Raw genomic sequence first — 14,192 nt, 5'->3', positions numbered from 1 at the left:
ATATACAAATATATATATATACCTGGAAATTAATTAAGCACCACAAACTTTTGACCATGTGACTTATACATGACACGTAATAATTATTGTGACTATTTCATGAATACCAAACACTGAAATTATTGTTCTCTGTATACAACAAATCTTGAAACAGATTGATGGCAAGTACGACTGTCATTACATCAATATTTAATGTATTCTATGGGAAAGTACAAAAACTGTATTATACAAGAAAGTGTATGATAGTTAACTGGAGATGGAATCACACTGCTGTGCTTCTCAAAAGTACTAATATATTCACTTCCAAACGATATTATGAATATGATAAATTAGTACTATATACAAATAACAGGCATAATAATGATTTAAAGGTTCCTTTATACATGAAAAATTACAAAGTGCATCATAACACGCAGACGTTTTGAAACAGACTATATGAAATCGATTGCCATTGATTGCATTATTACACGTGGCAATAGTGGTCACACCTGTCAGGTGTAATCATATACATGTGTAGTATACATGTAGTCTGTTCCAAACTGTCCGTGTAAATTGTTTGTGTGGATAAAAGTTTGTTTTGTTTAACGACACCACTAGAGCACATTGATTTATTAATCATCAGCTATTGGTTGTCAAACATTTGGTAATTTTGACATATAGTCTTAGAGAGGAAACCCGCTACATGTTTCTATTAGTAGCAATGGATCTTTTATATGCACCAGCCCACATACTGGATACCATGGCCTTTGATATACCAGTCGTGGTGTACTGACTGGAACGAGAAATAATCCAATGGGCCCATTGGTGAAGCGCTCGCTTGATGCGCAGTCGGTCTAGGATCGATCCCCGTCGGTGGGCCCATTCTATTGACCCATTGATTTATTTTGAAGAAAGATCCTCCACCTCAGTGTGAGCACTGTCAGTGTACTCTGACGGTACGCCATATTTTGGTGGAGTGTCCTCATCTCAAAAAAACGCGAAAAGATATATTTGGACAAATCACTGTGATGGAATCCTTTTGATTCCATCCAGAACTTTTATTACAATTTCTTCGCGATACTGACTTTTATTCTAAATTTTAATATTACCTATCTATGATATTTGTATTTTTTGCACAGTTCTTTACACTGTGTTTTAATTTAACTGTGGATTTTTTATATTGATGTTGCTCACCACTTTAGTTTTCCCTTTATCATATTTGACACCCAATAGCCGATGTATTGTTCGTGCTGGGGTGTCGTTAAACATTCATTCGTTCATTCATTCATTCTGTAAGACTATATGTCAAAATTACCATATGTTTGACATCCAATAGCAGATGAGTAATAAATCAATGTGCTCTAGTGGTGTCGTTAAACAAAACAAACTTCGTTCTGAAGTCTCAAAAGGAAGGCTTGATCTTCCGATTAATCGAGTGCATCGACCATTGCTCCCGTAAACCATTTTTGACAAATTAATCAAGTACAAGAATCATGATCCAGTACAAAGAGCTAACCCCCCCCCCCCCCCCCCCCCCCGCCCCCTCCATTCTGGTTCGTGGTCTTTGGTGCTCCAATGAACTAAATTGAAATACTATTGGAAATTGTTTTTATATATATATATATATATTTTTTTTTTTTTTTTTAATTATATAGAAAACGAATTCGGCATCTTCAACATCTGTTTGCCATAAAATGTCGAGATGATGTGGTATTCAAAAGAACAGGTTACATTTTAATCGATAAATACTCGATCATTGATAATATATCATAAACTTTCGAGCAATATTCAAAACTGTTATTGACATAATGATAGAATCCTAATGTGAAGCAGACAATATACCGACCAGGTAAAGCCACCAAAGTTGGAACCGTGAGGGTAGACCGTAATGTATCCATCCGATTTTAACCAAATTCTTATTTTCCCACTTTTTTTGCAAACCGTTTGGTCTTTCAATTTAAGAAAGAAATGTTTTATTTAACGACGCACTCAACACATTTTATTTACGGTTATATGGCGTCAGACATATGGTTAAGGACCAAACAGATATTCAGAGAGGGAACCCGCTGTCGCCACTTCATGGGCTACTCTTTTCGATTAGAGGAAACCCGCTACATTTTTCCATTTGTTTTACGCATGGGGAGAATGCACATAAAAATGTCGGTTCGTGAGAAAACCAAATTAACTCTCCCTTACGGATATAGTTAATAAAATTTTCATAAATCCACATTTCCTCATGCGTTCTCTACTGTGTGTAGCACTCGCCTGGTGTACTCGGACCGTAGGATCGAATCCCATCAGCGGAACCATTGGTGTTATCCCAGTAAAACCAGTTCTCCATGACTGGAATATCAAAGGTCGTGGTATGTAATTTCCTTGCTGCTAAAGGGAAATGTAGCGGGTTTCCTCCGAAGAGTACGTGTAAGAATTGGCTCATTTCATATGAGAGGCTCCTTTTTGTTGGTTACAATTAGTTGTAAGATGTATGAAGATTGTAAATACCAAAATCTGCATATGTACAGCACTAGACCTAGGAGTAATTACCAAATTACACGAGTTAGAATATTTGTTTTAGTTTTACAATTATTTAAAATAAACAGTGTTCCAGATAGGACAAAAACAGATCCTTATTTGAAACTGTAGCGGGTTAAAGATTAATTAATCAATGTGCTCTAGTGGTGTCGTTAAACAAAACAAACTAACTTTCTCCGCTACATATTTATAAGTGCCATGCTATTCAAATGTCAATACATGCTCGATTACAAAAAAAAATACAAAGAAAACCACAAAGAAAACCACTAAACATTGTTAACTAGAAGAAAGAAAAAAAAGAGAGTAAAAATACATCCCCTAAAACTCTACTACCCAACCACATAATAAGATAACCACATGATAAATTAAAACATGTTAAAAGAACACGTGCCTAAAAATACATGGTAAAAAAACAAACAGTGATGCAACTCCCACCACCACCACAAAAAAAAACAAATAAAACAACAACAACAACCAAACAAAAAACACACCATATAATAAATAAATAAATAAATAATAATAATAATAAATAAAACACAACCCAAAACTCCCAAACCCCCCCCCCCCCCAAAAAAAAAAAAAACACCCACTCTCCCCCTAATTTTTGTTTTCATAAAAATAAAAATAAACCCCCAAGAACCAAGAAAAAACCCCCAAACAAACAAAAACATTTTTAATGGAGAACATATCAGTTTGAAAAAACAAAACAAATAATAAGTCACAAAAAACATATTTGGTTTATTAAAAGTTTATACAAAAATGATATGTACAAATTTATTTCCTTTAATGCGTACAGATAATATATTTATGTGTGTGGTCGTAGAAGTATGACCACATTCTTCTCATTGAGTTCCTTAGGTATGGCAGTGAACACGATCGGCTGGATGGGTTAAACTTTCCGTCAATGTCATTCACACCTGGAACATACCTGAAACACACAAAACCACTAATAAGCAGGACAGTTCTAGAACGCTACAGTTGAGACACTTAATACTTTTATTATATATTTCTTTTAATCACGATGTCTGTTTGGGAAGTATATCTACCTATCTTTTATCCTTACATTATATTTGAATTTTCACTTATTTGTGGCTCTGTTTCATTTTGCTATCAGTATGTTATATTATTTTCAGATTAATATTATGTAAGGTCTGTTTGCTATATGTAATATGTAAGGTAATTAACTCGGGGCCCCATCCCTGGCATTATCATAACACATTTATGGGCCAATACACTATTTTTAAAACAATAAACAAAATAATAATAATCATAATTTGTTTCATTTAAATTTGAAAGTTTGTGTTAAATCAAGAGCATTTAAAATAAGTAAACCAGCCGTGGGACACTGGTTGGGGTAGAGGTAACTCCAGTCTGCCGAGGACGATCGATCCTGCGACCTCTAGCGCCTCGAGCGAGTTGTGTTAACACCGAGGTGCATCAGACCCCCTCACAGTATTACCACATGAAATGTTAAGAGTATGTTATCGTTACCAGATATCTTTAGCGGTTTTTTTTTTAAACAAACACCGTTAGTGTACGTACCAGATATCTCTAGCGGTTCTTTAAACAAACACTGTTAGTGTACGTACCAGATATCTCTAGCGGTTTTTTTTTTAAACAAACACTGTTCGTGTACGTACCAGATATCTCTAGCGGTTTTTTTAAAACAAACACTGTTAGTGTACGTACCAGTTATCTTTAGCGGGTTTTTTAAACAGACACTGTTAGTGTACGTACCAGATACCTCTAGCGGGTTCTTTAAACAAACACTGTTAGTGTACGTACCAGATATCTCTAGCGGTTCTTTAAACAAACACTGTTAGTGTACGTACCAGATATCTCTAGCGGTTTTTTTTTAAAACAAACACTGTTACTGTACACACCAGATATCTTTAGCGGTTCTTTAAACAAAAACTGTTAGTGTACGTACCAGATATCTCTAGGGGTTACTGAACAAACACTGTTAGTGTACGTACCAGATATTTCTAGCGGATCTTTAACAAACACTGTTAGTGTACGTACCAGATATCTCTAGCAGTTTTTTTTTTTAACAAACACTGTTAGTGTACGTACCAGATATCTCTAGCGGTTCTTAAACAAACACTGTTAGTGTACGTACCAGATATCTCTAGGGGTTCTTAAAACAAACACCGTTAGTGTACGTACCAGATATGTCTAGGGGTTCTTAAAACAAACACTGTTAGTGTACGTACCAGATATCTCTAGGGGTTCTTAAAACAAACACTGTTAGTGTACGTACCAGATATCTCTAGCGGTTCTTAAAACAAACACTGTTAGTGTACACACCAGATATCTCTAGCGGTTCTTTAAACAAACACTGTTAGTGTACGTACCAGATATCTCTAGGGGTTCTTAAAACAAACGCTGTTAGTGTACACACCAGATATCTCTAGGGTTCTTAAAACAAACGCTGTTAGTGTACGTACCAGATATCTCTAGGGGTTCTTAAAACAAACGCTGTTAGTGTACGTACCAGATATCTCTAGGGGTTCTTAAAACAAACGCTGTTAGTGTATGTACCAGATATCTCTAGGGGTTCTTAAAACAAACACTGTTAGTGTACGTACCAGATATCTCTAGGGCTATTTTAACAAACACTGTTAGTGTACGTACCAGCCTGACCAGCTGCCGTTGAACCAGCGGATCTTGTAGGCAATGATTCTTCCACCCTTCACCAGCTGGTCCACAAAGGGATACAACCCTGCTGGCCATCTACAGTCTCGAGTGGCGTCCTCGGTTACCTCCTTACATTTACCCTGCAGAGAGACAGTCAGTTACTTAGTAGAGTTAAAATCAATCAGACATATCATTTAACGTTTATTCAAATTAATTCATCAATCTTTCCATTCTTCTACCAAAAATCCACCCATCCATTTATCCATTCATCCATCCATACATCCATACATCTACACATACATCCATACCTCCATATATCGTTCGTTTGTACCTACCTACCTACATGCATGCATATATATATATATATACTCACTCACGCACGCACGCACGCACGCACACATACATAATACATACATACATACATACATACATACATACATACATAGAGAACATTTATTTTGTTTGTGGGTAACAAACCTAAATAAATAGGAAATCTAAATTAGTAGCACTTGTAAAAGTATTATTATATATTATTACATATTGTCAACTTTGTATTTGGTGCCACTTTTATGTAAGATGTTTTGGTTTCAAATTCCTTTTGATAACAATCTTTAATTTTATCATCAAATTGATTAATGTTTATGTATGTTTGTGGTTTCAAAAGATTGTCATACTATGATTTACAATCATTCATATAGTTACTTTGATCACACATAAACGTTTTTCTAACAGAATTATATCAGATGTAAGTTGTTCAAGCCTTTGATAGTGTCAAAACTAGTATTTTGTAATGGTAGTTATTACCAGATAATGTGTCCAGGTTCAAATCTACAAGCAATATTACAACATTTTCCGTACACTCCTATTGTGTATTGAAAGGAGTGATTATTATTTTGAATATATGGTAAAATTATTTAATGAAATTTTTGATGGTGGTATATTCCCAAATATGTGGACTAAAGGAGTAATAGTTCCTATTTATAAACATGGCCCAAAGGATAATCCTGGAAATTATCGAGGAATTACTTTATTGCCTATACTTAGTAAAGCTTACATATATATTATTAACAAAAGAATTACAGATTGTTTAATGATAACAACAAAATAACTGAAGCACAAGCAAGTTTTAGGGCGGGTTACTCTACAATAGATAATGTGTTTACATTATATGCAAGTATACAGAAATATATTTCTAAGAGGAAGGGAAAGTTATATGTCGCCTTTATTAATTTAAAAAAAGTCATTTGATTCTATAGATAGGAAACGATTATTGTTCCTTTTCCAAAATGTTGGACTACATGGTAAACTTTTAGAAAGTGACAAAGCTATCTATAGGACTTTTATACCATGTATTAGAACGAATAATGGATTAACAGACTGTTTTGAGTGCCCAGTCGGCCTTAGGCAGGGATGTGTTTTAAGCCCGATATTATTTTCTCTGTATATAAATGAGCTTCACAATGAAATGGTCAAATACTGTGATAGAGTAATACAGATGACACCTGATCTTACTGAAATTATGATGTTGTTATTTGCAGATGACATTGTTTTGCTTTCAGACACAAGAATGGACCTACAAAAGCAACTGAATATTTTATATAATTATTGTCAAAAATGGAAGTTTATTGTAAACCTGCAAAAAACTAATGTGGTAGTATTTAGAAGAGGTGGAAAATTAGGTTCTAATGAAAAATGGTTTTATGGTAAGGGACAATTAAATGTAGTTCCACAGTATATTTATATCGATATATGTTTCAACAGTAAAGCCAGTTTAGCACAAATAACTAGACACTTCAAGGGTAAAAGGGCATTAATAGAGGTATTGAAAACCATGTTATATTACAGAATATTTCCATTTCATATTTTCTTTAAATATTTGATACACAGATTTTGCCTATTTTGTTGTATGGGTCTGAACTATGGGGTTTTCAACAGTTTGAATGTATAGAAAGAATACAATACATGGCTTGTAAACGTTTCTTAAATGTAAGTAAATGTGTACCTAATGCCATGGTATTAGGGGAATGTGGAAGATATTTGATATATCGCAATTCTCTAATTAGATGTATACAATGTTGGATAAAATTGATACAAATGTCCAACTTTAGATATCCCCATAAAGCATACAATATGCTATATTCTTTAGATAGTGCAGGAAGATATACATGTGCTACTGCTATTAAGAAAACTTTATTTTCTCTAGGATTTGGATATGTGTGGATTGCTCAGGGTGTGAAAGATGTGCCATTCTTTTTATCAGAATTTAAACAAAGGATTAAGGATATACAAAATCAACAGTGGATTGCAAAAATTAACTCTAGTAGCAGATATGAAATATATTGTAAATATAAAGTAACTTTAGAGCCAGAATTATATCTTACATGTCCTGAACTTGATTTGTATAAGAGAGATATAGCACATATCAGAATGGGTGGGGCTGGTTTAGCAGTGGATGAAGGGAGATATATTGGTTTTAACTAATGGAACGAATTTGTACATCATGCAATAGAAAAGAAATAGAAAATGAATTTCATTTTATTCTAAATTGTTCACTGTATGAGACATTAAGAACTATATATATTCCTAGAAAGTATTACATTACGAGATCCTTTTATATATTTACTAACTTAATGGCAACAAGGAATGAATATGCTTTTAAAAAGTTAGGAATCTATACTGTAAAAGCATTAAAGTGTAGAGAAGTGCATTACTTTAAACTGAACCATCATGTGTTTAGGTAGATACTTGATGTATAACGACGTGTATCATGTATGTATAATCCACTGTATGCTACTATACTTGATGTATTTCGACGTATATCATGTATGTATAATCCACTGTATGCTACTATACTTGATGTATAACGAAGTGTATCATGTATGTATAATCCACTGTATGCTACTATACTTGATGTATAACGACGTGTATCATGTATGTATAATCCACTGTATGCTACTATACTTGATATATAACGACGTGTATCATGTATGTATAATCCACTGTATGTTACTATACAACGACGTGTATCATGTATGTATAATCCACTGTATGCTACTATACAACGACGTGTATCATGTATGTATAATCCACTGTATGTTACTATAAAACGACGTGTACCATGTATGTATAATCAACTGTATGCTACTACACTTGATGTGTAGCGACGTGTACCATGTATGTATACTCCACTGTATGCTACTACACGTGATGTGTAGCGACGTGTATCATGTATGTATAATCCACTGTATGCTACTACACTTGATGTATAACGACGTGTACCATGTATGTATAATCCACTGTGTATCATGTATGTATAATCCACTGTATGCTACTACACATGATGTGTAGCGACGTGTACCATGTATGTATAATCCACTGTATGCTACTACAATGCATGTATAACGACGTGTACCATGTATGTATAATCCACTGTATGCTACTACCCTTGAGTATAACGACGTGTACCATGTATGTATAATCCACTGTATGCTACTACCCTTGATGTATAACGACGTGTACCATGTATGTATAATCCACTGTATGCTACTACCCTTGATGTATAACGACGTGTACCACGTATATATAATCCACTGTATGCTACTACCCTTGTATAACGACGTGTACCACGTATGTATAATCCACTGTATGCTACTACACTTGATGTATAACGACGTGTATCATGTATGTATGCTACTATACTTGATGTATAACGACGTGTACCATGTATGTATAATCCACTGTATGCTACTATACTTGATGTATAACGAAGTGTACCACGTATGTATAATCCACTGTATGCTACTACACTTGATGTATAACGATGTGTATCATGTATGTATGCTACTATACTTGATGTATAACGACGTGTACCATGTAGGTATAATCCACTGTATGCTACTATACTTGATGTATAACGACGTGTACCATGTAGGTATAATCCACTGTATGCTAATATACTTGATGTACAACGACGTGTACCATGTAGGTATAATCCACTGTATGCTACTATACTTGATGTACAACGACGTGTACCATGTAGGTATAATCCACTGTATGCTACTACACTTGATGCACAACGACGTGTACCATGTAGGTATAATCCACTGTATGCTACTACACTTGATGCACAACGACGTGTACCATGTATGTATAATCCAGTGTATGCTACTACACTTGATGCACAACGACGTGTACCATGTATGTATAATCCAGTGTATGCTACTACACTTGATGTACAACGACGTGTACCATGTATGTATAATCCACTGTATGCTACTACCCTTGATGTATAACGACGTGTACCATGTATGTATAATCCACTGTATGCTACTACCCTTGATGTATAACGACGTGTACCACGTATATATAATCCACTGTATGCTACTACCCTTGTATAACGACGTGTACCACGTATGTATAATCCACTGTATGCTACTACACTTGATGTATAACGACGTGTATCATGTATGTATGCTACTATACTTGATGTATAACGACGTGTACCATGTATGTATAATCCACTGTATGCTACTATACTTGATGTATAACGAAGTGTACCACGTATGTATAATCCACTGTATGCTACTACACTTGATGTATAACGATGTGTATCATGTATGTATGCTACTATACTTGATGTATAACGACGTGTACCATGTAGGTATAATCCACTGTATGCTACTATACTTGATGTATAACGACGTGTACCATGTAGGTATAATCCACTGTATGCTAATATACTTGATGTACAACGACGTGTACCATGTAGGTATAATCCACTGTATGCTACTATACTTGATGTACAACGACGTGTACCATGTAGGTATAATCCACTGTATGCTACTACACTTGATGCACAACGACGTGTACCATGTAGGTATAATCCACTGTATGCTACTACACTTGATGCACAACGACGTGTACCATGTATGTATAATCCAGTGTATGCTACTACACTTGATGCACAACGACGTGTACCATGTATGTATAATCCAGTGTATGCTACTACACTTGATGTACAACGACGTGTACCATGTATGTATAATCCACTGTATGCTACTACACTTGATGTATAACGACGTGTAACATGTATGTATAATTCAGTGTATGCTACTACACTTGATGTATAACGACGTGTATCATGTATAAACCACTGTATGCTACTATACTTGATGTATAACGACGTGTATCATATATGTATAATCCACTGTATGCTACTATACTTGATGTATAACGACGTGTATCATGTATGTATAAACCACTGTATGCTACTATACTTGATGTATAACGACGTGTACCACGTATGTATAATCCACTGTATGCTACTATACTTGATGTATAACGACGTGTACCACGTATGTATAATCCACTGTATGCAACTATACTTGATGTATAACGACGTGTATCACGTATGTATAATCCACTGTATGCTACTATACTTGATGTATAACGCACTGTATGCTATTATACTTGATGTATAACGACGTGTATCACGTATGTATAACGCACTGTATGCTACTATACTTGATGTATAACGACGTGTATCACGTATGTATAATCCACTGTATGCTACTATACTTGATGTATAACGACGTGTACCACGTATGTATAATCCACTGTATGCTACTATACTTGAAAATGCTGTTACCTGCACTAGGGGCCAATTGTTAAAAAAATTGTTATGCTGACCACGGGCATTTATAAATATCGGTTTTTATAATTTTTGTGAAATGAAATATTTATGGGATATTGGACGAACTTCCATTTCGTATGGTGTTTGCGTCCCGAATGAAATAGTACTCAGTAGTTTCGAGCTTTAGGGAGTGACAAATGAGAATTGTTCACGACATATGCAAGGTGCGGGGTGGTGGCGAGTTTAATATCATATTCATTACTCATAATTGATCTCGATTTGTATCCCTTAACTTGTTTGGTTGGTATTCATGGAAGGTCGTAGTAAGATAATCGATGATATGTTGCAAGATATGTTTTGGTTTGGGTTTTTTTAAACATATGTATATAAATAAATGTTTCCATTTTGTGTTTCTAAAACAGCTGGTTAATCATTTGAACAACTGGTCCCAAAATATATCAGTATACGAGTTCTTGTATATCTAGGCTTATGGCCTTACATACAATAAAAGAATTGAATTGAATTGAAAGGAGTGTTGTCATTGAAAACAAAATAAGTTTCGTAATCAGCTAGCCAATTTCGCTTCCATCATTTAAAATCGGTAATATCATGGAATCAAATCACTTAAAAAAATGTAACTGGTAAGTCGTTTCAAATTCCTTTAATTTCGATCTTTAAAATTTTAATGTCATGTTTCCAGATTAATGTAATGTGCATCCTAGATGTTGAAACCAGTTTGTAGCATTTAATATATTGTTGTTATATTTGAAAAATTATTGAAATGTATCTTTCATACTCTTCTTCTTAAAAATCATAACTTTAGGTTTTGAAGTATTTAATTGTAACATTCATATGGTACAATATATATTTAATTCATGTCAACATATCTGGAGACCATATGTTCTGATATTAGCATTAAATCATCCGCGTACAATAAACAATTAACCGATAAATCATCAAGTGTAGCTGGGTGTGTGATAGTGTAGTTGAACATGTGATTTATATCATTTGTACAAATATTAAAAACAGAGGGCTTAACCCGTCTCCTTGATTCACTCCACGAGGAGCAATAGTTTCCACACAAATCTTATTATTTTTAACATACAGCAATACATACATAGAGACAAACACATATATATAGACATACAGACAAACAGATATAAATATATACACAGGGATTCTGCCAGAGGGTAACACTGATATGGCGCCATACCTAATATTATTGCAGATTTTGACAAACTCAATGGCTCTTATCATTACTGTAAGATTTTCTTAACCATAACCCTAAACCTAACCCATTTTCTTCCTGGGGGAGGTCCCAGGTTTGACTGTGGTTGCATTCAGCACATACATTGTTAATATTCAATTCGCTAGCGCCATACCCAAAAACGTCTTTCTGGCAGAAACTCTGATACATGCATACATTCATACATGTATGTATGCATGCAGGCAGGCAGCACACGGACAAACATGCACATCTATAATATGACTATAAGTATGTGTACTCACCTGGCTCATCACATATGACACATGGTCGCTCGATGATGCACTGATCATAGCAGGGGCCATGGACTTAACTATCCCGATGCTTTCCGATATTATCTTAGCGGGGACACGACTCTGGACAGCGACTGAAAATAGGACGACTTGTATCAAAGCCGGTACAAGAGCTAGCTTCAAAATACGAGACATGTTTGAAAAAAAATTCGCAACAGACTTGTTCGTCTTCCGTTTGTCTTTTGGAACTGTCTTAAGTTTGTGCTGCAAATGTGTCTGATTTATAGTAATTCAGCATCCTGTATAGAACCAGATCCAAATCCTGTTTACCTTGTTAATTAAAGATCCTTGACATTATTTTGCGTGCAATGAATAAATCACCATATCTCAGGTATTTGGGTCAATAAACTGTTTCCTTGCTAAAGGCGCGTACTTATAGGTCAATTCGTATTACAGTCACAAATGTAGCATTTCAAGTTGTATAATTCCAAATGTCGTGTACATCTTTTAATAATTAGTCATTTGTTTTAATATTAAAGTACAGTTTTAAATATATGCGCATATTTTAATACTTAGCTTATGTTTTAATATTTAATCATCTCTTTAATATTTTCGCAGTTTTTAATATTTAACCACGTTTCTTTTTAATAGTTACTCAATTTTTTTTATTATTTAAGCAGGTTTGAATATTAAAGATGTTTAATATTTAAGCACCTATTTTAATATTTAAGCACATATGTTAATATTTAAGCATATGTTATAATACTTAAACACGCTTTCATGTTCAGTCATTTTTTAATATTTAACTGGATGTTTAAATATTAAAACACGTTTTAATTATTAAAGTGTGTTTTAATATTTAATTAGATGTCAGCATTTCAGGGTTAATATTTAAACATCTCTTTAATATTTACGCACTTTTTAATAATTAAGCACGTTTGAATATCAAAGAAGATGTTAAATATTTAACCACTTATTAAAATATTTATAAACACATATTTTAATATTATTAAGCATATACATGTATATTAATACTTAAACACGATTTAATATTTAAGTGTTTTTGATAATCAACAACATGTTTTAATATTTTAGTGAATGTTTCAATATTAAAAGACGATTTAATTAGTAAAGCAAACGTTTTAATATTAAACCAGATGTCTAATATTTAAGCACGTTTCAATATTTAAGTATATATTTTAATACTTATAGACTTTCAATAAATATTCAAGCCCATGTTTGAATATTAAAGCAGATGTTTAATATTTAAATATATATTTTAATACTTAAAAACGTTTTATTATTTAAGCACCTTCAATATCCAGTCACATGTTTTAATATTTAAGTGTATGTTTTATTATTAAACTATGTCTTATATTTACGCTCATTTTAATATTTAAGTACATGTTTTAATATTAAAGTAATATTTAAGCACACATTTCCCCTTTATAAGCACATATTTTAATATTTAATCATATTTTTCAATACTTAAACACATTTTAATGTTTAAGCGTTTTTAATATTCAATCACGTTTTAATATGTAAATGGGGGTTTTCTTGTATTAAAATACGCTATTATTAGCTAATTAATTATTAATTATTATTATTATTATTATTATTATTAAGTTTTTAAGTTTCTTTTTTCTTTCTTGTTTCCTTCGTATTTCTTTCTTTTGTTTTTTTGTTATTTTAGAAGTGCATATAGGTGATACAGTACTCTAAACATCAACAAGGGCGTATATAATCGTCTTCCGTGTAACGGACGTCATCGAAGACGGAAACAGACGTCAACGATGACGGGAACAGACCAGCAGGAGGGCACCACATGATCCTGTTCGGGAGCTGTGAGCGGCCAATCCGGTCGTCTGAAGCAGAGACTGGAGTAGCTCCACAGTGGAGTGGCCCCCACACGTGG

At 33.8% G+C, this 14,192-nt stretch overlaps 1 protein-coding gene across 1 annotated transcript; it reads right to left on the bottom strand.

The window, feature by feature from the left end:
• Positions 1-3,229: 3,229 nt before the first annotated feature.
• Positions 3,230-12,542, bottom strand: LOC121366732. Its single transcript, XM_041491063.1, has 3 exons — positions 12,290-12,542; positions 5,146-5,288; positions 3,230-3,439 (listed from the first exon to the last, which is right to left on the bottom strand). The coding sequence occupies exons 1-3, from the start codon at positions 12,470-12,472 to the stop codon at positions 3,295-3,297; spliced, it is 471 nt and encodes a 156-aa protein (XP_041346997.1). The 5' UTR covers positions 12,473-12,542; the 3' UTR covers positions 3,230-3,294.
• Between the last annotated feature and the right edge of the window lie 1,650 nt (positions 12,543-14,192).

Source organism: Gigantopelta aegis, chromosome 3, assembly GCF_016097555.1.
Source record: "Gigantopelta aegis isolate Gae_Host chromosome 3, Gae_host_genome, whole genome shotgun sequence".
Lineage (NCBI taxonomy): Eukaryota > Metazoa > Mollusca > Gastropoda > Neomphalida > Peltospiridae > Gigantopelta > Gigantopelta aegis.
The sequence above is the reverse complement of the archived record's forward strand: the minus strand, read 5'-3'. Positions and strand labels throughout refer to the sequence as shown.